At 39.8% G+C, this 22,837-nt stretch overlaps 1 protein-coding gene across 7 annotated transcripts in view; it reads right to left on the reverse strand.

Annotated features, from left to right (window-relative positions):
* HYCC1 (hyccin PI4KA lipid kinase complex subunit 1) overlaps positions 1-18,990 on the reverse strand; it is a 41,405-nt gene extending 22,415 nt beyond the window's left edge. For 4 of the 7 annotated variants that reach the window (XM_057384894.1, XM_057384889.1, XM_057384896.1 and 1 more), the window contains exons 1-4: positions 18,928-18,989; positions 17,883-18,022; positions 1,233-1,312; positions 285-386 (exon numbers count right to left, since the gene is read on the reverse strand). In XM_057384894.1, coding sequence (XP_057240877.1) covers positions 285-386; positions 1,233-1,283 — 153 coding nt within the window. In that variant the 5' untranslated portion in view covers positions 1,284-1,312; positions 17,883-18,022; positions 18,928-18,989. Of the gene's footprint in view, positions 1-284; positions 387-1,232; positions 1,313-12,595; positions 13,249-17,882; positions 18,023-18,729; positions 18,865-18,927 lie in introns of those variants that run through there. The other 3 variants (XM_057384891.1, XM_057384893.1, XM_057384892.1) reach the window with 3 other exon arrangements.
* Positions 18,991-22,837: the final 3,847 nt, after the last annotated feature.

Raw genomic sequence — 22,837 nt, forward strand, 5'->3', positions numbered from 1 at the left:
GTGATAATTACAGAAAGAATTTTGTCAGCCAGAAACATCTTTTCAATTCCTTAATGCATTTCTCAACTCTATATCCAGAACCTGACACCCATGAATGTGACCTACAACCATAGCTATGACCAGCAGGTTACAAAACTTACAATTTTTTCTCCATTATCGTATCTCATTGCTGAGAACAAACTTTTTGAAAGAGAGTCTTCATCRATTAATTGGAATGCAAGATCTTGGTTTCGTTCTGCTAGTGTTAGGTCAGACATTTTGGGTGAGAGATCCAAMATACTCACTTCACTCTGTGGCTCCTGAATTACTTTGTAAAGAGATGAAATCAAAGCAGTCTTGTCTTTCAAGCTGGTAGCATAGCTGGATATGGATGCTTCTGGCAATGTCTGAAATAAAAATATTATAAGCCATTTCTATCATTAAATATAACAGCTATTTCAACAACAATTTTCCATTACAAGTTACTATTTATCAGTTTACTATGAACTAAACCTTGCTCCACAAAGAAAACCTCATGTTTTTAGACCACTGCCAGAAGACACACTGCATTCTATGAGTTCACAGTTTCATACAGAATGTAACAACAGTGGATGGGAAAGTGATAAAAAACAGGTTACAAAAATGCAACCACCACTGAAATTTCGCTCTGAGATGTCAGTACTGTGAAACTTTTAGTTTTCAGATCCATACTTCAAGGAGTTCTCAAGACCAACTCTACAAGGGTAGTGAGCATTATTACCAGATACAGTATTACTCTGGAAAAACAAAAATTCCAGTTGATGAGAATCCCAGCTCTTCTCTAACACTAAAAATCTTTTCTGCCAGTGCTTAAGGAAGTAAAAATCTGATCTTTTTAACAATCCTTTAGCAGACATACATTTAAATGTACATAACTCTTACAGTACTTCTTTTCTCCAGTCCTTCAAAGGACTCCACTCTACAGACAGGAAAACATATYCAAGCAGAGCAGGAGCAAAACCTGCAGCCAAGACCGATGCTCAAACGTATAAAACCATTCATTTATGATATACATTTTCACCACTCTGTATCGGGAAGGATGCCACCCCGAAGAGGCAAGGAAATAATCCTTTCAAAGCAGACGTGTATTTATCACATGGTCTCAGCAAAAACCAAGGTTACAATTTTTCATTTTCTACAGGATGCAAGCACTCCTGCATACTTKGCCRGCAGTGATTCAAACACTTCTGGCTAAACATCTGAGAGTGTATTACCTTGAACTCTGATAACCACTCCTCCACAACCCCAGTATCCACAGCTAACATCTTCCAACATCTGCTTCAAAACCTTTAGCCTGAAAGAATAAGCAAACAATTTGTGAATACTGCACAGTCACTGCATAAAGAAGATGATGAAAATTACGTCTCTGCGAATATTTAAAGAATCTTATCCTGCTTTTACTTGTTAACATTTCACATGCTGACATTACTTTGAACTTTTATTGTACCTCACTTACGCATGCTGCTGGGAGCATTAAACACAGAAGTCTTCACATACAGCAGTTTAATAAATCCCAACTAYGTATTGCGTGGGAAGCTTAAAAAGTCAAAGATTTGCAGAAATGGCATTCTGAAAACAGAAAACATTACCTTCTCAATTTCAATTTATTTTTCAGCTTACAAAGCTCGAGAGGAAACGGTATGGACTCACTGAAGAGAAACAACTGTTCAGATTTTTCCTAGTCAACTGCTATTCCCAACATGGAAAAGGTCATTGAAATAAAGGCAAATGGAAAACCTTTCAATCCACCCCCACCGTGGCAACTGCAAGACAATGAGCTGCCTCAGCATGGAGCCTAAGATGGACTGCCCAGCCCAACATTCTGCCCAATCTCAGACAGAGAAAAATCACCAGAAGACTCCAACACAAGAGATGCAGAGTGGCTTCTAAAATTAATTTCTGATTTCTCTTCAGTTTTTGAGAAACCACTTAAAAACAACTGTCCCCTTATTCAATTCCTTAGTGCATTTCTCCACTCTATCCAAAACCTGGCGCTCATGAATGCAACCTACAAGCACAGCTATGATCAGTAGGTTACAAAATTTAAATTTGTTTTACATGATATTGAAGCAACCACCTTAGCAGTTCCTACAGAATCCCACAATCTACTAGCTCTACTTCACTCCTGTGAAGACAGACAAAGGCTTTTGCAGCATCTCATGCTTTAGCACAACTGACAACAGTAACCATTCTCTACTCAGCCCCACTGATAGCACAAATACTTGTCCTAACAATGACTGTTCAAAGAAAAAATCCCATAATTTAAGAGTCAAGAGGTGTCCTGGATGCACCAAGTCCACATATGTCACCACATTTATCCAAGAGATGCATTTTTTTCACACCTATATCTAGCCAYACATCTAGTGTTATTTTCAGATTARAGGTACCCAGAGAACAGAGGTTTCATYTGACCAGTAGAAACAGTAACAGCATCCTTGGCTGGCATTATTCATTGCAATAAGAATAATACTTCAAGTTTTTATGACAAAGTATTTAAAGGTGGCTTTTTTATTTTTTTTTGCAAAAGCATGAATTTTTGAAATTACATCTATAAAAAGAAACAGGACAAAGTTTTTGCTGATCAGATCTTTTATATTTATTTTTTAAGTGGCAATGGCATTCCATTGAGAGTTAATGCAGCTGAAATAGGAGACAGACTGTCCTTATTTTACCTTCATGCATTAAAAAATCCATGAATACCTGTTTAACCCACAGCAACACACATTTGAGTATCACAAATAATAACTCTAACTTTACAATTACTTTCCACAAAGATTACATRTTAGATTGATGTACCCCAGAAGAAAAAAAAAAAGCCTCAATTCCACACATCAGCGGTGTGGGATCTATTTAAACAGGCAATCTACTGCTTTACTAAGGATTGCCACATTTTGTCCTAGTTAAATAACAGATCAAGTTGGACTGGGACAATATTTGGACAGAGCTGGAAAACCCAAGACTGTTCCAAAAGAAGGATTAACAAATTTCAGTTAACAACACAATTTTCTAAGGAAGTCCACATAAAGTTTACAAAAAGTAACTCTAAAATGGAATTTTTAACAATAAGTAGGTCAAAATGAGGCTTAATTTATAGCATCTGCTAACCTTTTACAGAAAAAAAAAAAGAACCAGAGGATTAAAAAACATGCCTTAATTACAGCTTTGTTTCAGTGGATGTAATTGCAAGATGTAGGCCACAGTAAGCATGAGATGTCACAGTCACAACASAATTGAGGCAGCATAAAGGAGATAAAACAAATACCTGCTACTCTGGGGATAAAAAAGTATGTAAAATTGTCTTAAGAATGTACTTTATAAATACCAAAACTGTAATGAAAATTCAAATAAGACAGCAAATACTACACAGCATTTTTCAAAAAAAGTCTTGTTTTATGGTACAGCAGCATGCAATTCTCTTTAAATGAATATTTTTCCTTGGTCTCTTCCCACTAATTCCTTGCAAAGATTTCAAATGAGTAGAGTTTGAGAATTTCTTTAGAAACAATTTGCTTTTGTCACCACAAATCAAACAACACTTTGATTAAACCTGATGAGCAGYTTCAAATGTCCCCATGCTCCTTGTTTATTTGGAAGTCCTGATAAAGATGGTTACAGGAAAGAGTAAGAAGTYTCAATTATTCAAATATCACAAAACTACATGTGATGCAGCTTGGTAACAGCAGGTGGTTCATCTCTGCTGAATTTTTTATTAGATACATATATATTCTTAGCTTATCTCACACATGAAAYAAAGCCACTTTAGGTGATACTCTTTCATTGCAGGTTTTATCTTCATATTTGCCACATGAATGCAGGCATAGTTTATGCAGTCCAGCTAACACACAGATAACCRTTTATGTTTATATGGCTAATAAAACCTGTATGCTTGTGCCTTTTGAGGTAAAAACACTTTGGAGTATTTTCCACAGCATTTCCACCAGTATTTTCTAGTATTTCCATGAGATTCTCAACTTGGATTACCAGCGAAAGATAAGAYTTATGACAAATAATAATTAACAAGCTACCAAAAGCTAAGCAGCCTCTGAGAGTTGTTAACTGGTCTTGCTCTATTCTAATATAATGTCTCCTTCCATTGGWGATACCAATTTTTGTTTTGTTTCAAGGTGAGTAGTACAACTCAAACAAGATGCCAAGGAAATCTATCCAACAAAAGCAAGTCTCATTTAGAAGAGACTTCTAAAAAGTCCCTAAGAAGGTAATTTCCCCCCACCCATTACCGTACAAATACACCAGGAACTTACTGAATTTCCTGTTTTTAATAGAGGAGGGAGAAAAAGTTACTAGGTACTATAGTGGAGGACCAGCCAAGACAAATTAAGACATATTCTCTGGCAAACTTACTAATGCATGCATCTACTTAAATGGCTTTGAACCATCATACCTGTCACTCAAGACTTTAATGTAACAATACCAAATCATGTATTTACATGAAATCACAGACAACACATGCACAGGCTTTTCTTTAAAAAGAAATTCTCAGAATAGGTGGCTTTCTTGCTCTTTAAAGCTGCCCAGAATTTTCAGAATTCATCCACAGAATGCATGTGTGTAAATGAAATCTGGATTAAGTACATGGAGGCTGGAGGTGGATAAAGAATGATCTCTGAGTTCTGCAGAACTGACCTTTTGAAACCACGGTATTAGATATTTTCTAGGGAAAGTCACAGAGATGGAAAAAACAAAACCAGGAGCCAAAAATTGCTCAAGTCCCATCCTCTGGGAATTGCTGGAAGAGGAGAGAAAGCATATACTGCATCCTTACCTAATCTGTAAAGTATCTGCTTGGAAGTCTGTACTATTTGCTAAAAAAAAAAAATAGCCTAAGGGAAACACGGAGCAGAAAGTAAAGCGATTTACTGAGCCAAAAGCTATTTACATGAGCCAAATCTGTCAACTCACCGCAGAATAGGTACACAGTAAACTTGTGAGCATTCCATTAGGATGCATCAGACCCATAAGAGATCAAAACCCCAGTAAATGTTGATCTGTTCTACGGTAGTTTGTACACAGAGGTAGGGAAGGGCCAATTAGAACTCAACTTTTCTTACTTTTTGAAGTGGTACAAGTAGTATTAAAAACCTTTTAGTCAGCTCTACTTTATTCATCTGGTTCACTTAAGGACCATAGTCTACAGTTAAAATCCACATTGCTGAACCCTTTTCCCTCCCTTTTGTTTCAGAGACAAAGCCAGAATCTTCAGTAAGCCTCAGAACAGGAAAGAGCACTCAGGCAAGTGTATTCTTGATTCAATTGCCAAAGAAGAGAATGTATTTTCCTAATGCTAATGCATAGCCCATTCTAGTGAAACAGCGATCCGTTTATTTACTATACATTTTTGAATATGTTCAAGCAATTCTGTTCAGATACTTGTAGGTTCCGGATACTTGCAGCAACGGGTAGCAAAACATTTGAAGTCTCTTGAGAAAAGAAACAGATGCTACTGTGGACTCCAAAAGCCCCTGTGACAGATTTCAGAAACCACAAAGGGCAGGTCTGACTTCTTGACATTTTTCAAACTTCACAAAGAAACAAAACCCTTATTGTGCTAAGCCTGAAACCRTCACATGCTCTATTCAAACATACAACTGCAAACAATGCTCACAGACTTGGTATCAAATATTCTCTGACAATTGCCATCTTCAGTTTAAAATAAGACAGCTATGGCGCACCAAGCGTCACTGACTTAGGCTCAAGCAAATTCCTAAAATGTTAGATGATTATTCAGCATCTTCTAACAGAGAAGTAATAAGTCTTAGGTGACACTGAGGTGACAGGCTCAAAATAAACAGGCATTATCAAAAACAATGTAGGGAGGAAGTATGCACTGAGGTCTGAGTRCATGACCTTTACATAAATGCACAGAAAAAAAAGCCACTTGGACATATGCAGGGAAGAATCTATCCAGAGACACTGAATCTATAAGTGCAGTCCAGAAAGCTGGAGTCAGAGGTTGCTCCCCCAGYACACTCTTCCAGTTTCCTCTCAGTTCCTTTCTTGGCCTCTATTAAAAGCCACTGTAAGGCAATAAGTTTTCAGAAATTCTGGTCTGATTCACTTTGGTCATTCTACAGTCTTTTTCATATTACAGTAGTGAACACACAAAGATAACTGTTCTGAACATTTGTTTCCAGTGGTTTGTAAAGATTACTGAACCTCAGGAACTGAAACTGCAGTCAATTTTAATTTCATCTTGCCAGGGGCGTTATTCAGTTTTGCTTCCCATTTTCCCCTCCCTTCTGCCAGTAATAGAAGCAATTACCTTATCTGCAGCTCACACTTCAGATCACAATATGCAATATAGGCCTTAACGAGTCAGGAGTCAATGAACTTTTCCATGATACAGATCTAACAAAGATTTCRTGATCCCATGCACATATGCTTCTCAAGCAATTTACATTTGGAATATGACACAGTGATAGATATTTCCCCATCAAATGGAAAAGTCCTCCTGAATGATATCCCTTATGATTTTAAAATAATAGATCTATTAATATTCAGCCACAGATGACAAACCTCAATTCAGTTTTGATGCCAGYAATTAAGGGAAAGAATCGTCTATAGAAAACAAGCGTACATCAACTAGACCACATAGAAACTATAAATAACTGTCTTAAATGCAGCTGTTTCTTGTGCAAAGTACCCAGTACCAAAGAATACCATGTGGAGGTTTTTGGGCTGCAAAGCTTCAAATACTTGATATATCAAACCATAACTCAGCCTTCTACAACCTTTCAATAGTGTCAATAGGGGAGGGGGCAAAAGAAACAACAAACCACCTATGTCTGAGGTCATGAGGCCATTTACATTGCTGGTAAACAGTCACATGGGCACCCAAAACATTCATGATGAAAGGTTTCTAAAAAGTCTCCATCAGAAGGTAAGATTCCTAACAGCATAGGCTTTTGAAGACTAATCCTGATCTTTGACTCCTGGCAAATTTATTTACTCAATTTCAGATTAGCAATCAATTACARACCACATTTGTACTCAACTAACCTTGTATTTACCCTGTACTACCAAGGGGATATCTCTCCCAAGACAACCAAATTACTCATGCCAGACAAACAARTCATCAGGATAGAGATATGAGACTACAATCACTGATATATTCACTTGAATTCACACAAGCCATAGTAAATCAGCTTTGTATTGTCTAAGAAGGACAAAGCTGCCCTAACAGTGCCAAAATGAAGTAAGAGGAAATAAATTCCACAGCTTGAATTTCACTTTTTCACCTTCCTTTACTACTTCTTCCTTGCTGCCTTTTTAAATCATGCTTTACCGTTTCTTCCCTGCTGCCTACTGCACAAAAGCACACTCAAATTACATGTGCCATACTGATAACCACAGTGAGCCAAAACTGGCCACTTTTAAGTCAACATACTACAGCTACACCCCATTCCCTGGCATGCAGAATCTCTACTCTTTCAAACTATTTCATCTAGAGTATATCCACAAATGTTAGCTTTTCTATCATCTGTAATACATCAATAGATTCATTACAGGGAAATAAAGTACAAGCTGCTTCTTTTAAAGCAGTTTTTCTTAGCAGCTAAAATACACTTGCTTCCTTTTTTACTTCATGCAAACATTACTGTTTACATCTTATTGACTCTTTAAGAAAGAACAGATAYAAACAGCATCATCTCAGATAAAATAAAACACACATAATTGAAAAATCTTGCCATAAGTCCTTACTTATTCTGGTTTAATATGGTTAACTGATCAACACATACAAAGAAACTCAAGATAATAACTATATGTTCATAAAGAAATAGAATTTAAATTAAGTAATATTAAAATGAGTATGAGCACAGGCTTAACCAAATGAATGAACTAGAAAGCTTTAGAAATTTTGTCTGTTTTCYATGTATCAAGACTTCTGTAACTTGTGCTGAGAACATCAGTGAACTGGCAAAYCCACAGTACATTACACAGATACTCTTATCACTTCTGTAAGGGAAAGCAGTGCTGCACAAGTTCACCACTTACAAGAAACATTTTGTACAGAACCCCGAACAAACTTACTGTTCTTTTGTACCTTAGCTGCCTAAGCCCAAAGAACACTACATCCCTATGAAGTCAGGAAGTTTTCCCAAAATCCAAATTTAAAACAGTTAAATATACTGAACTATACCTTTAATTTTAGTATTGCATGTAAGTCTCCAAGCAACCAATGGTCTTTTCAAAAGCATGGAGCATTATTTTGGTAGCAATGCTGTGACATGTAGTTTCTCACCTCCTCAATCTTCAATGCTACCATGGTATTACCTTYACAGGCAGTTATCCACTTAATCTAACTATTTGAAAGTCTGTTTGCTGAAAGCTRATTTTAAAAACCAAGTTTTGTTTTCTAAGTGAAAATTGCAAGTCACCTCAAGTTAAAGTTTGCTCAGAACATCCAATCACATACATAAAGAAAGGTGTTGGGTAACTCAGCTGCTGAAAGACACTCAGTATAAAGCACGGACAGGCAGATGCTGCGTGAGTATGACTAAAAACCATGTGGAGAACTGAGCAGGGGCTGTACTTCATCTCTGARCAGTGACTGTAAAAGACACAATTTCAACACCTTCTACCATGACTGCATGTAGTTTCAGCTAGTACAAGCCCAGAAGCATTCATCTGGCAAGGAGTTTAGCAGTGACCTATCAGAAAGGAAAAAGACTCAGTTCACAAAGCAGGGACAGGAGTTTGAGGGACTCTTCATCTACTTTTTAGCAGCAACATTAAGAATGCAAGACTTTTGACCAAAACTTCTCAACTTTGCTGGCTGAAAATGAGATTTTMGGAGAACCACCTATTTCCAATCCTGCTCTAGGTATTTGTACATTGAATTTGAAAAGCAGATTTCTACCTGCAAGCCAGAGACTGACTTCAGAAGACACTATACAAGCCACATGAGGAAGAAATTTTGTAGCAGCTCTTGGGACTTCAYTTCAACCAAATCTTCCTTCTGCCTCCAAAATACAAGAGGAGCTCCACAAACTGAGAATTGGGCTGCAGAAGTCACAGGTGCTTCAGAAGTGACCAATCTCAGGTTCAGGCAAGGACAGGGTTAATTTTTGCAGTAGTCAAGAGGGGCATGGCACTTACAGGGAAGCACTCAGGTAGCCAGCAACTGGGTGTGAATAATTTCCCTATTTTGTGCATTTTGTTATTGATACTGTAGCTGCCACTGTTTGCTTTCTTATTCCATTGCTGTTTCCAGCAAATTGTTCTTATCTCAACCTGTAACCTTTACTTTCTGTGCCTCCTCTCCATCCCTAAGCAGGGTAGGGCACATTGGACAYGCAGAGCAAGAAGTTGTGGTTTGGATTGTTTCTGTGGGAACACTAAATCAGGGAACATCATTCCTATGCCAGGACAGTCTTATTTGGTAAAGCATATGCCCCTCTTTCAGGCCAAATCCATTCCAGGGTACCCAGCCCTTCATAAAGGACACAGAACTCTGCCCAAGGCTCCCATTGGCTTCTCCAGGATCAGCTGTGTCACTGCACTGGGCTACCCAGGGTATATCTACAACATTGCATAWTATCAGACACAATCAAATACAACTGCAATGGAAAGGTTTGATTTTGACTCCAGAACTCAATGAATAGACTCATTTTAAATGAGTGCTGATACATCCCATTACCCTAACCCTACCAATGCAGCAGCATTAGCATTCTTGATTATTTTATATCCACAAAATACTATCTCCTGTATATATTCCATTCTACCCTTTCCTCAAAGATCATGAGAGAAAAGCATGACCTTGCTATTAGGAATACACCCCAGATTTTATAGCAAAAAGAGGTTTATGGTAGTCTACTGACAGCRTTTCAGTAGTTCATTTTCACAGGAAAAAAAAAAAAAACCAACTATACAAAGGTGAATTTTCCAGAAGAGGGGTACATTAATACTGCAGATAATCTTAGGACTTAGTTTTAGTGGTCGATAAATGCTCCCCGTTAAATTACAGAATTGAAATTATCCATTGATATATGCATGTAAGCCATAGCTGTGTTAAACAGTTTCAGGAAAGATATGCTTTATCTCTTCAYGGCAGTTCTTTCATTCTTCCTCAACCCCCTTCCCTTTCCCCCACCCCCACWAAGCCCATCTGCATATACCCAAAAGACTGGACACATTCATTTGAAAAACATTTCAGAGCAGCTAAGAACAATTTTGTGGGTTTTCACACACAAGCTACAGAAAAACATGACTTCTCAACTAAAATTTTTAAGAGCAAGACCCACATTTCTGTCTCATTTGGAAGAAACATCCAATACATTAAATACTCTATTGTCACATTTAAATGCTGTAGTACAGACAAAATATATGCAACTCAAAGTCTCAAGACAATTCACTACCCTGTATGTCTTRCTCTGCATTGTAATTTTTTTAAAAAGTCAAATCCCAACAGCATCATAGTGTCAAAGCAGAAAAGGGTTATAATTGTCTTACATTAGAAGATGTATTAATTTAGATTGAATTCATGTTAGATGAAAAAGCTTTTAAAATAAAAAGCTTTCATTTCATGAAAGTATCTAAAGCTCAGAATATTAATTACTCTAAGAAAGAAACAGAAAGCTAATGAAACTCAATTATACCGGTTCTGGAAGGACTCTTTATTTGAGTTCCGATTTCCAGGGTGATCAGTATAACCAAGTCATCTGCCATTATTCCAAAGSCACAACAACAGAACGTTTCTAAGGAATTTATATTTGTTATCACTTGGGTAGCAGAAAAGAGTTTAAGTTTAAAAATAACAGAACATGCATTTGTTTTCYTTTCCTGTTTCTTTGATTTGTGTTCTCATTAAATCACACAATGTCTTCTGCTCAAGACAGGCCTGATTTTCAAGAGCATTCTTTGAGACCTACATATTTAGTAGTTCTAGAAGTGAGTGGCTCTTCTATAATCAGTTATTAATTCAGAGTCCTGGCTTAGTGCACAGAATCAGCGATTTAGAGCAAGGAAAATATTTCCGTGGCCTAACTACAAAGTGGTCAAAATTTGTTTCTGTGATAATCTCAAGTCAGTGAACTTGGGAATTTGTTTTAGTGCATTGTGCTTACAAGTGGCAGTTGAGAAGTCAGTTGAACGGCACAGTTGTGACAACACATGGAAATTGGTCATTGATTGCACGTGTATTTGGGGCGCAGTGGGCTCGGGTGAACCAGAGCCCAAGGACATCAAAACAGCCTAACAACCCTTGGACACAACATGCTCTGCTTGTACAAACTGTTATAAGCCTATGAATGAGGTGTTACAATGAACCAAGAGCAAAGCGAGCTGTATCACATTAGAGGAAAAAAACAAATATAATCTAAGTGAATGGCCACTTCTCAAACAACATGGCATTTGAGGAGTGGGAGGTTAATTGAATAAAACAAAAATATCATACGCCTATAATTTAACATCAATAGACACATTTAAGGAACTTCAAGGGTAAGCGTGGCATCACTTGGTTCCTGTTTCATCACRCAGTTAACTTCCTATTCTCACTTTTGTCAGTTCCTTTATTTACCATACAAGCAGGACCTTCATCTATGTGCTCCTTCTTCCCTTGACACTGAGTGTTTCCACACCCTACTCCTCCTACTGAGTTTATACAGCACTTTAATTCTACCATACCAAAAAGCGTCTGTAAGTGGTTAAGGTAGCTCCTGCCACTGTTTCTGGATTGCTGAGGCTTTGTGACCATAGGTGAACTAGCATCCACTTCTTTACCAAAACAGGACAAAACCTCCAAGTCACTTTTGAATTAAAACACGAATGAACCAAAGATTTCCATTACTTCCTTAAGGAATGAATGAATGCATATAGGCAAGGGAACTGCACAGTTTAGAGATCTCCTCTGATTACATTGTTCCAGGTGGAAAATCATTATCATTTTTCCCTGTGCAGCTACTTTGCCACTAACAGTCTGGGAGAAAATATCGTTGCACAAACAACCATTCCATTCTAGTAAAAAACCTTGGTAACCAATGCAAATGTACATGCTTCAGATACTCTTAAATTTWAGCCTAAGAACAAAGACAATAATATTGAAAATACATATATCAAACTAAAGTGAGTAAGGCAGCAAAAGAATTAAAAGTAGCAGAGAYTGCAAATTTACTCAGCCAAATCCTAGCATGATTCAGAAGTGCTGGAAGAGTAGTTTTGCTATATTTGTACACATTACCAAAAATTCAACAAAACTTCAACCAATTCCAGCTGAGACAACAGAATCCTGTTACTTCAAGCTGTATCATTACAGACGTCGCAAAACAGATGTTTCCCTTGTTGTTTTTCACTAAGTAACACAACAAATTTGATTGTCTGAAGCGTCTCATCACAACATGACTAGTGAAAATACCCCTCATTTACAGTACTGACACATAATGCTGCTGAGAAAAAARGGATGGGGGTAAAGAAACTCAATTTTTTTTCCTCGGCTTTACAATTAAATGTAAATCCCATTCTCTTAAGATAGGCAGAAATTGGTAAATATTATACCAGCACTCACAAAGCTACAGATGCACATGTAAGCAGATGTGCAGAATTACTGTCAAAACCCTCTCACCTGCTCCTCTGGATGCTGCACTGGGAATTTAGTTCAAAGCAGGAAAAAAAATGCAGGAGCCTATTAGTCTTTGTAGACCTGACATATGGAGTCAATATAATTAGRAACGTCAGAGATGTGAGCAGAAAGACTGAAGCTTATTGAACCCAAAAGCTGTAACCAAGTGAAAACAGTAGCATGTCTGCAGCACATGATATGAAGCAGGCAGGTATTTTGGCRCAACCTAAGGAAAGACAATAAAAAATATATTCTTTTAACTGAGTATATAGTAATTGGTCTAATCTGATGTGCTACTAACCACAAACCGTAGGGYAATACTCAGAATTTCACTGGCAAATCAAGTCTAAATTGACTGTAAGGAACATAAAATTCTTGCTTTAGCACAAAGTAGCCAGAGCTAAGGAACTCCCCAATGCTGCTCCTTCCCTCACTTTGATCACACTTTTCTCCCCTTCATCAGCTGAACACAAAATACATGACGCTGCAGTCTGATTCTGCAGCCTACTTCCAATGTGGAAGAAACACAATTTCCTTCAGCCAACAAACACTGCAAAGGAGTATTAACCAGGGGGAAAAAAACATTTTTATGCCTAAAGATCCTTTAGTCTGCTTCCTCAGGTAGAGATGTTACTGTAACATACCTGAAGGGTCTTACACAGTAGACTGAAAATATTCAAAGTATCCTAACTGACAGAGAAGGTGGCTGATGTTAAAAATCAGTCAAATGCAATTTTTTTTTTTAATTAACTAGGTGAACTTAATGTTTTTACACATATTCCAGGGACCTCTTTTAACACAGCAAATACTACTAAAGGATTGAAAAKAATTAAAAATAGAAAACAATTGCCTTTAATTATGAGAACAAGATTCAAGTGCTTGAAAACAAATCACAATGATATAGCACAGCCTTGTCCATTAACCAGATGCTCAGAGAGACCTTATGCTATCCAGCACCAGCTCCTGTACTATACTCAAGACTACCAGACAGCTTAATTGTTGAGTATTAGATATAATTCTCCATCACACATTTAAAGTGTAACAGGATTTCTTTCCCCCTTCTTAAAAAAAAACTGAAATAAAATACAGCAAAAGCAGTGAATCATAGTGTTTAGTATTAGCAAAATATTAAAGCTATATGCACTATTCATCAGGTTGAAATTATTGCCTTGCTGAAGCATAAATATTTATCCAGTGCAAACAGCAGGAAACCTTRGGAGACAGCATGGCTTTAAGCACCGAAGTGTGTTAATTAGTACCCAGTGCAGCTTCAGAGTATGCTGTGCTATTTTTAAATAAAGGTTAGTTTCCAAATACAGGGAAGTTACAAAATGTAAAGGTAAGAGATAAGATAGCCTAAGAAAGCTGCCTTTAACAGCTACCAGAAGTGTTCCAAACATACTTTTCTTTTGTCACGAAGTTTAGAATTAGAGCTTTTGTGCCAATCAGAATGGAATACAAATATACAGCAACTTTTGCATCAGCAAGATGCCTGTTTTACTAGTATTACTTTTACCTAAATTGCTTTGCTATGCTTTCATTGTTACAAAGCATTTCATATCATCAAAGGTTAGAGATGGRAAAACAAAAACATACATCTGTTTTGAAGAGATAACCCATTTCCAAGTCTTCCTCTCAATAATCAGATGATTCTTCAGCATTGCTGCTTATTTATAAATCAAGAAACGTTTCATGCACGCCCTCACTTTCCATGGCATTCTCCATATACAAGACTGACTATAATTAAGTATCTGTCAAAATTYCATGTCCTTTATTGATTCCAGTTCTAATAAATAATGCTCCTAGTAACAACTGTTTATTGAACCCATCTGTTTTTCCTGAGTACACCATTTAGAAATTTCACTGAAGCCTTATAAACAGAACCCTTAATTCATCACATGAAAAACTRTACCAGAGTCCTCCCCTTTCTGGCACTACAAGACAAAACAGGGTCACATTCAGACAATTTCAGGATTCACTTGGCTGTAAGTTATACTGCTTTCATTCACTATCTTTCCAGTTGTTACCAAGGCATGTAAGTTCATGTGGGGATGTGACTAAAGAAATTGCCATAAATAACAGTTGCCCTCACAGACTCGGCCAAGATGCTATTTTTATTCTGCTTCTCTTAAACATGGTCTTGATTAGGGCAAAGGCTTCAAAACAGTTTCACCAGAAGCAAAAGAAAATATTTCATATCCAGCACTAATTTAGAAATGCTGTAAACTGAAAACYATTACAATTTTAAAATCTTTCAGATGTTGGTTTTGGTGTTAGGGGGGTGGGTTTATATCTAATTCAAGAGTATTTGAGTTTTCATGCTAGCAAAGTTCCAACACAAATGCTGATAGAAATCTGATATACAGAAAGAACAAATGCAGAGGCATTTCACCTGTCAGACTTGTGGAAAATTTTTTAAATTCCAAATGTTTTCAAGTAACTTTAARTAATTCAAATGTCAGTTATTTATAGAGAAAAATCTCAAATTCATGCAGAAATACTTCATCTAAAAAGCATGTACATACACTTACACGTTATATAGAGTAGAGGAAGAGTCTGGCCAYTGCAGGAATAAACATTTTAATGGCATGCAGAGCTTAAGCAGCAGCTTTAAAYACAGCCTAGCAGCAATATGCAGTTGCTACACATTAAAAACATTTTCATACTTTAGTACTCCTTGTCTTCAACAACACTGATCTGACACAGATTTCTGTCCTTATCCTGACACCTTGTTGCTGCCTTCCAAGATTATCCCATGAAGCATTTCAAATAAACTAATCCAATTCAAATTTCCAAATAACTGATGCTAATAAAAAAATGCTTTAATTCCAAAGGTGCATTTCATACTTCACCATTTCAACTCTAGCAACTCAGGACAGCAAATGCCCAAAGGGCTATTTTTCCTGGAACAGAAAGAAAACACAGATTTAAGAAAAGATTTCATGCCTACAGTTCTAATTTAAGTGGGTTTTTTTTTTTAATATACTTGCATAATTAAACAGAACAGCATCAACAAAACAAAAGCTGTAATTCTACTAAGCAAGGAAACTACAAGATTCCAGCAAACCAACAAACTCTTTCAAGTACATCTTACCAATACAAATCAACACACTGAGTGATACTGCTTATAAACCACAGGTTTTACACACACTCTATTTCCATAATCCCATGGAAGTCTCAGAGATTACAGAGTCATTCCAGTCAWACTATTTCACCTCAGGAGATAATTACAGATGGGCAGTCTTCAATTTTTCTGTAGTGCATGAAATTTGGACTCTAGTTCTCTTAACTTCAGAAAAAACAATGTATGCATGCAGGGCAGGTCACACTGTCAGGCTTCTCATTTCCTATACAGCAAGATGAGATCTGCTGTTTTCATTTCATGCATACTGCTCCTGGAAGACTGACTGCTTGGGAACACGGGAAGTAACGCACACAAGTGCAGTGATTCACAGGTGTAATCTCCACTTCTGCTAACAAAACTACCCGCAGAGTCCTGTGGGAGACCTGAGCATAAGCTTTGTACCCAATCTTCCATGGGTGAGAGAAAAAGCGTGCCAGGTTATCCAGAGAGCACATTTGTCAAAGGGCAGGGCTCGGAATGAAACCTGACCTGGTGATTCACCTAACGGATTTAATTCTAAGCTCTTCCCGATAGAGGCTTTGTACGCTTGCTGAGCGTACAGGTGATCTTTGTTAAGAGCCCTCGAGCTACTGCATTTTAATATTCTCATCAACAYAAACATTTATGCCTCATGAAAGTTTCATCTGAAAGCCATAAATACACCACAATCTCTTAACCCAAAGGAACGCCTGGGAACTGGGACGTTTTTTCTAAGAAATCATGCAGATTTCACAAACTATGCATTCTCCATACAACCTGAAAAAACAGTGTCACATCAGGTCATGAAATATATTTTTATTTTCTAATTAAAATTACCAGACATTAGCCAACATTTGAAAACTAATAATTTAAATATCCAGAATGAACAAGGTGATCTTTACGTTGCATGCATTAAAGTCACCAACAGGTTAAGAGACAACCTAATATCTACCTTAAGGCAGACTTTAATAAGAATTAATTTCCTGACATGAACATGGGGGAAGGTTCAAGATACTGGGGTTTTAGAGGAATGTGTACTATRCATGAGACTTAAACTCAAACTTATTAGGTTTGACCCAGCCATCAGCAAACAGCCTCTTCTCCTAGCTTAGAGCCAGCTCCACCATGCTAAGTAAAATACAGATAATACACACCACTTCTAGTGCCCAGCCTTGCAATATCTCATGCACATGTTTGTGATACAAGTCCTCACAAAATTAGAATCCAAGTGACTTAACTACCCAGCTATGTCTGAGAACATGTCTCCCATGGACTCTCTCAAGTGAAAGCAAACCCGCCCAATCAGGAGACTACAGCAGAATTTCAACACGATTCTGCCCCGACAGACTTTTTCCTTGGAAGGCGCTATCTGATTAAATTTAATATAGCACCTTAAAACAGCTCACTGCTGCAAGGAAGTGAATTGTTACAGTTAATAAATCATCCCAAGTACTACTGAACTTCCTCAAAATTACCATCTCTCTGATAAAAGCCCTATTAGAAGTGCCTTGTCYCACAAACAGACGATCACAGAAGAGAAGCAAATGGATTTTGTATTTCAAAATTAGCATTTTCATATTTTTTCCTACTCTGGAGGAAAAAATACATCCAAAAACACTGCCAGAAGGGTCTAAAATTCAACTTCAAAGTATATCACTTTCACCAAAACTAWTTCACTATGAAACTACAACAGATGGCAAATGAATTTGACCACATTATACACTGCTACTTACATTTCATAACATAAAAGAACTTCTTGGAAGATGGAGAGAACAAAAGCAAGGTGCCATTGGGGGTGGTGTSTGTGAAACTATATGATCTTTAAGGTCCATTCTAACCCAAACCTTCCTATGATACTGTGGAAAGCACAAACTTCTGAAAAAACACTGTAGCATCTAAATCCATTATTGGAGGGGAAAACTACAGGAAAGAGTTTCAGATGCCATAAACTGCAGTCATCAATGTCACTCTRCGCTTTCCCCCATAATACTGCTTTTTGCCTCTTAGCAATGCAATTTGCTTAAGTTGCCTTAAAAAAAGAAGTCACTAAATCTGAATTTGCTGTAACAGAAACTTTCATATTTTGTTCTTCTACAGTCATCTCCTCACGCACTCGCAGGGTATGTTAAAACTTATGAAAGGTCGATACTTAGCTAGCAAGTCTTCATAACCCTCAAGTACACAAACCTTTTCCCTGTGAACCTAAGGCTCAGGAGCTCTTTCGGTATAGAGCTGGAATTCAATTGGACGGGAAACAAACGTGATGGCTGTCGGGATTACATGGAACGAGACAAGTCCACGGGCACTATCTCTGCTTTCATCGTAACCTTTGAAGCACAAAGCACATGGAAGGTCACTTCAATTCAATCTGCGCCAAGTTACACCACGAAAGCCCACGGCAGCACAAGCCCTGCAGCCCGCGGCGCTGCCCGCCCGGAGCCGCCAACTCCGCCGTTCTAACTGTTGCTGCCACCTCCCGCATCCCCGCGGCGGRCACCCCGCTCACCGCGACAGGGACAACACCAAACGGACACACGAGACGGGTTACAATGAAGGCGTTTCACTGCCCGTCGCAGAACTATGCCCCAAACCTCCCCAGGAAGGTCCGCAGCCGCGCCGGGAGCCCGCTGCCAGGCACCGCGCTGCCTGCCCTGCTCCGGGGACACCGCGGGAGCAGCTCCTTTGTCTCTCCCGCAGCCCCGGCCGCYTTCTCCCGGCGGCACAAGGCGCCGCTGCCCCGCCGGCCCCCAGACTCCCCGGCGATGCCATCGTTTGCCCGCTCTGCCCTGCCGGAGCCGGACCGGCCGCGGGCGGTGCGCGGCGAGCGGGAGGCCAGCAGCGGCCGGGATGCCGGCGGGGCCCCGGGAGCACCCGCGGGAAGGGGGAGGCTGCAGCTGGTGTCCGGAGAGCCGCCCCACAGCCCCGCACCGGGGGCAGGGACCCGCCCTGCCCCTCCATCGCTCCCGGGCACCGGCCCTGCCCCCGGCAACTCCGCCGCCCCCTCCCGGCCTCCCTCCCCGCGCCCTTCACCCACCGCCGCCCCGGCGAGTCACGGCCGCTCCAGCCGCGCGCCGCCGGCTGCCCCAGGGTGGGGCGCGGGACCCGGAGCCGAGGGGGCTCCGCTCAGTCGGCCGCGAGTTGCCCGACGGCCGCGGCCGCCCCGTCGGGATGCGCCAACCCCGCGCGGGAAAAAAAAGTTGTCCCCGCGGGAGCGTCCGGGAATCGAACTCACCCTCCCGCCCGGCGGCTCCGCCGCGGCCGCGACTCAAACTCACCCTCCCGCCGGGAGGGGCCGCGGCGGGCGGGCACCGCCCCGCCCCTCCCCTGCCTGGCGGCGGCCGCAGCCAACCGCAGCGCGCAGCGCGGTCACGCCAGCCAATCGCGCGGCAGAGCGGGCCGTGCGCGCGCCCCGCTGCCCCAATGGGCGGTGCCGCCCCTCTCCGAGGGCGGGCGGCGGCGGGGCCGGCGGGGCGGCGGGGGGCGCGCTCTGAGGGCTCCGCGGGGGAGGGCACGGAAACGGGAGGAGAGGGAATCGGCTACACGCCGAGCCGGGTCCGGAGCGTGGTGTTTAGTAAGCTCAGGCGGAGTCCGGGGAGCAGGGCAGCGTCGTGCCCCGCGGGGAGATGCCCGCTCCCGAAACTGGCCTGCGAGCGCGGGTGGCAGCGGGCACTCGGAGCAGACCACGGGCGGCAGCGCTTGGGATGGGTTCGAGAGAGCGGCACCGGAGCTGCGTGTGCTTTACCGCTGTCCCAAATCACACATTGCCGCCGGCCTGTCGCTTGGATATAAAAACAGCTGGAGGCGGGAGCAGGGGGAGGCAGAGTCGCGTCTGACAGTGCCCCAGCCCAGCAAAGGTACGGCTGACTGCTCCAGAGATGCTTCCAGGCACCCTGATGGGAATGCCACAGAACTGAATGCCTCTTAATTTTCATCAGGCGTGTCTTAATCATTGTTTAGATACTGGATTCTTATCAGCCTTCCCCAAGTGAAGCAACTGTGGGCTAGTCTCATTCCACAGCGCTCTAAGGCCTTTCCAATTAAAAATACTTCCCTCTCCTCCCCCAATTTTTTTTTCCTACTGACTTCATCCTTAGACTGCTCTAAAGAGCAATCTTGAAATGAAACTGTATGCCCCACAAATAGCTACTTTGGATTTTTACTTTTTTTTTGTCACCACCGGTGTTTCTTTGTAGGTATGCTTTTGRGGTGTAAATTTTATTCTTCAGAAGCACACACTTCTGGTAATCTTCTGGATTAATGAAGATTAATCAGTAACCTAATTGCTCTGTGGTTAAATCAAGGTTAGGAGGCTGTGATTTGGTCTGTGTCAAATAYCATGTAAGGACAGAGCCTGAATTAACACCACCAAAACTGTCACAAAGTGCTGTTACRTAGGATTATTAACTTAAAAGCCATGATCTTCTATGCCTTGCCCATGTTCATTTCCTCCATCACTCTGTATAGGTAGATAATGAGTTCACACACAAGTTTATTGACTTCCCTGAGGCTTTAAACCTGAGAAAGTACCAGGTTCAATGCACTTCTGCAAGGTTTTCTTGGCCTGACATCAGTATCTTTAMATCTGAGCTGTTTCTACATTGGTGCTATTGTACCATTCATTCCCATAAGTGTATAATATATTAATTTATTGTCAATATGAGTTATTTTCAAGGACCCTTTATAATATGAACCATAATACATAAAAATTGCTTTTAGAATATAAATGTCTTAACCAAGCCATTTGTCTTTAGAATACTCCCACTGTGTTATGGTCTAAATYCATTCTGTCATCAGTTTCTATGACACTGGATAAAATAGGTCTGCTTTCCTGAAAAGATAGATATTAGWTCCAACAAAGGTTTAGAAAAGCTTTATTGTTTCACCAAGATAAAGACAGATAACTAAATGCTGTAATCTTAGGAACATCGAAATGGAACTTTTAAAGGGAGAAAATGAACTTTTGCCTTTGAAAGAATACACATCTGAATCACAGACTTGGGGATTTTGTTTTTTTAAAGCTCTTTACCTGACTGGCTTTCTCTGCATTCCCACCACTATTTCTGCCAACAACATTGCATGCATACACAGCTTCCATCACAATATCTTTCCCACCTTCTGCCTGTACCTATTCCCAAGACCCTCCTGGTTTTAGTGACCCAACAGTTGCAAAAAAGGCCACATCAATTCAGTCTAAAGAGAACCAAGTAGAAAAACCCAAGTTCTTTTAAACACAATTCTSTTCCCTGAAATGTTTTACTGCTCAATTCTGCAGTTCTGAGAATGGACCAGCATGGACCAAAGAACAAGCAATGGAAACAAAGACTCAGCAGTGCAGGAGGAGATTATTAACCTGCATGCTCAGATGCAGTGTCAGAAGGGAGACTGGGTACTGATGTGACTTGTGACATCCTAAGTGACCCTGGTAATTGCAAACAGAGGTACTGACATCATGCTATCATTAGTTATTAATTTTACTGTTATTAATGTGTTACAGCACTAATGATTAGCAAAAGTAATGAATCATCTGCAAACAAAAGGCAGGCAAATTATTCTCATGCAGCAGATAATTGTTCTTCAATGTCAGGTCACATTATCAAAAGAAAATAGTTCAGCTTAAGTTACTTCCAGAGATTTTATTTTTTAACTCCTAAATTATTCTAGTGTTTCAGGCATTCTTAGCACATTAGTTTTAAATATTCTAGATGGACAAAGAAGTATACAATAAATTTTCTTTTTAATGTGTTTAGATTTTTGTGCAGAGATGTACACATCACTTACTGCACTTAAGTCTTGTGTTTAGGGCAGGGTTTTTTTGCCGTTAGCAATCCATTTCAAACTGCCCTCTCGGAGGAGGGCTACAAAGAATCAGAACTTTTGTTCCACTTTCACAAACAGTATTTCCAGGAAGAAGATCTCTTCAGATTTCATAAAACATTCTCATTTCTCAGAAATATAATTTGGAACCTAGAGCTTCTGCCTGCTTCATAATTTTCAATCTCTGCCTATTCATTAAAGTTCTTATATTTAGATATATAATGGAGCTGTAAGCTTCTTTAAAAATAGAAATCCTTGATAAATAAATACTTAACAACCTTAATCTCTGTCATATGACCACATTCTTAAAGCTCAATTCAACACAGAGACCATTTTTAAAAGATAATACATCTGGACCATGGGAAAAAAATAGCAGTTATTTCCAGTCATCTGATCTCAGACCAAATCCGTAGCTGATGACACACCAAGAAGGGCATGTTTAGGGAGAGAGACAGAATTCCAGAAGGGACAATTGCTTGGTCCTCTGTCCCAGTGCCAGTCTAGGCCAGGCTGGCTGTGACCACAGTTGCAGCACATGCTGCTCCATGGATGGGAGAACCATTGTGGAGCAGCCCTTCGGTTTCGATTRCGATGGAGCAACACTCACTGCAGAATTAAAAGCAGTCTGTACTCYTGATTAGAAATTCAGCTAACATCTTCAAAAATGCCCAGAACTCACATTGCTCTCCTGCTGAGCCTTTGATTAACTCCCCTAACTGGGACTACGAGGAAGCATCGAGTCGTTCTTCAAATCAACAGAGGTCCAAAAGCTTTGTATCAAATGCAGAAGGCCCTGGAGACTCTGGGTCTATCATTCTCCATGAACACAGTTTCAGCAACCAAAGCATGTAAAAAGTCAAGGAGAAGAAAAGTAAGAAACCGCTGACATAGGAAGAATAAACAGATATTTTGAAATTTGCTTTCTAATAGAAATAAGATGACTGCATTTTCTGTAAAAAAAACCCACAAATTCTGCAATTTTTATTTTAGGACCTCTGAAACAACTGACTGTGGTATTTTGACAGTGTCAGATGTTCRGTTTTGACTAATGATTTTCTTCTTCATATTCTTGTTTCAACCATAAATAAAATATTTCAATAGCTTTCTCTTGAAAACATGAAAGAAATCAATATCTTCCTACAAAATGTAACATTTTATCAAATCCWTGTTTTGACAGAAAACTGCTCTAACAGAAATCTCTTTCCCAGAAACTGAAAAATCACTAAATAACATCTGTTTGAAACACTGCTTATCTCACAGTCTTATATTTCTCATATCATCACCAAACATTCTGAAGGAAACTGTTCAAGAAGGAAGGATTCTATATG

This window comes from Malurus melanocephalus, unplaced genomic scaffold (genome assembly GCF_030028575.1).
Source record: "Malurus melanocephalus ecotype Western Australia unplaced genomic scaffold, MMel_1.1 scaffold_756, whole genome shotgun sequence".
Taxonomy (NCBI): domain Eukaryota; kingdom Metazoa; phylum Chordata; class Aves; order Passeriformes; family Maluridae; genus Malurus; species Malurus melanocephalus.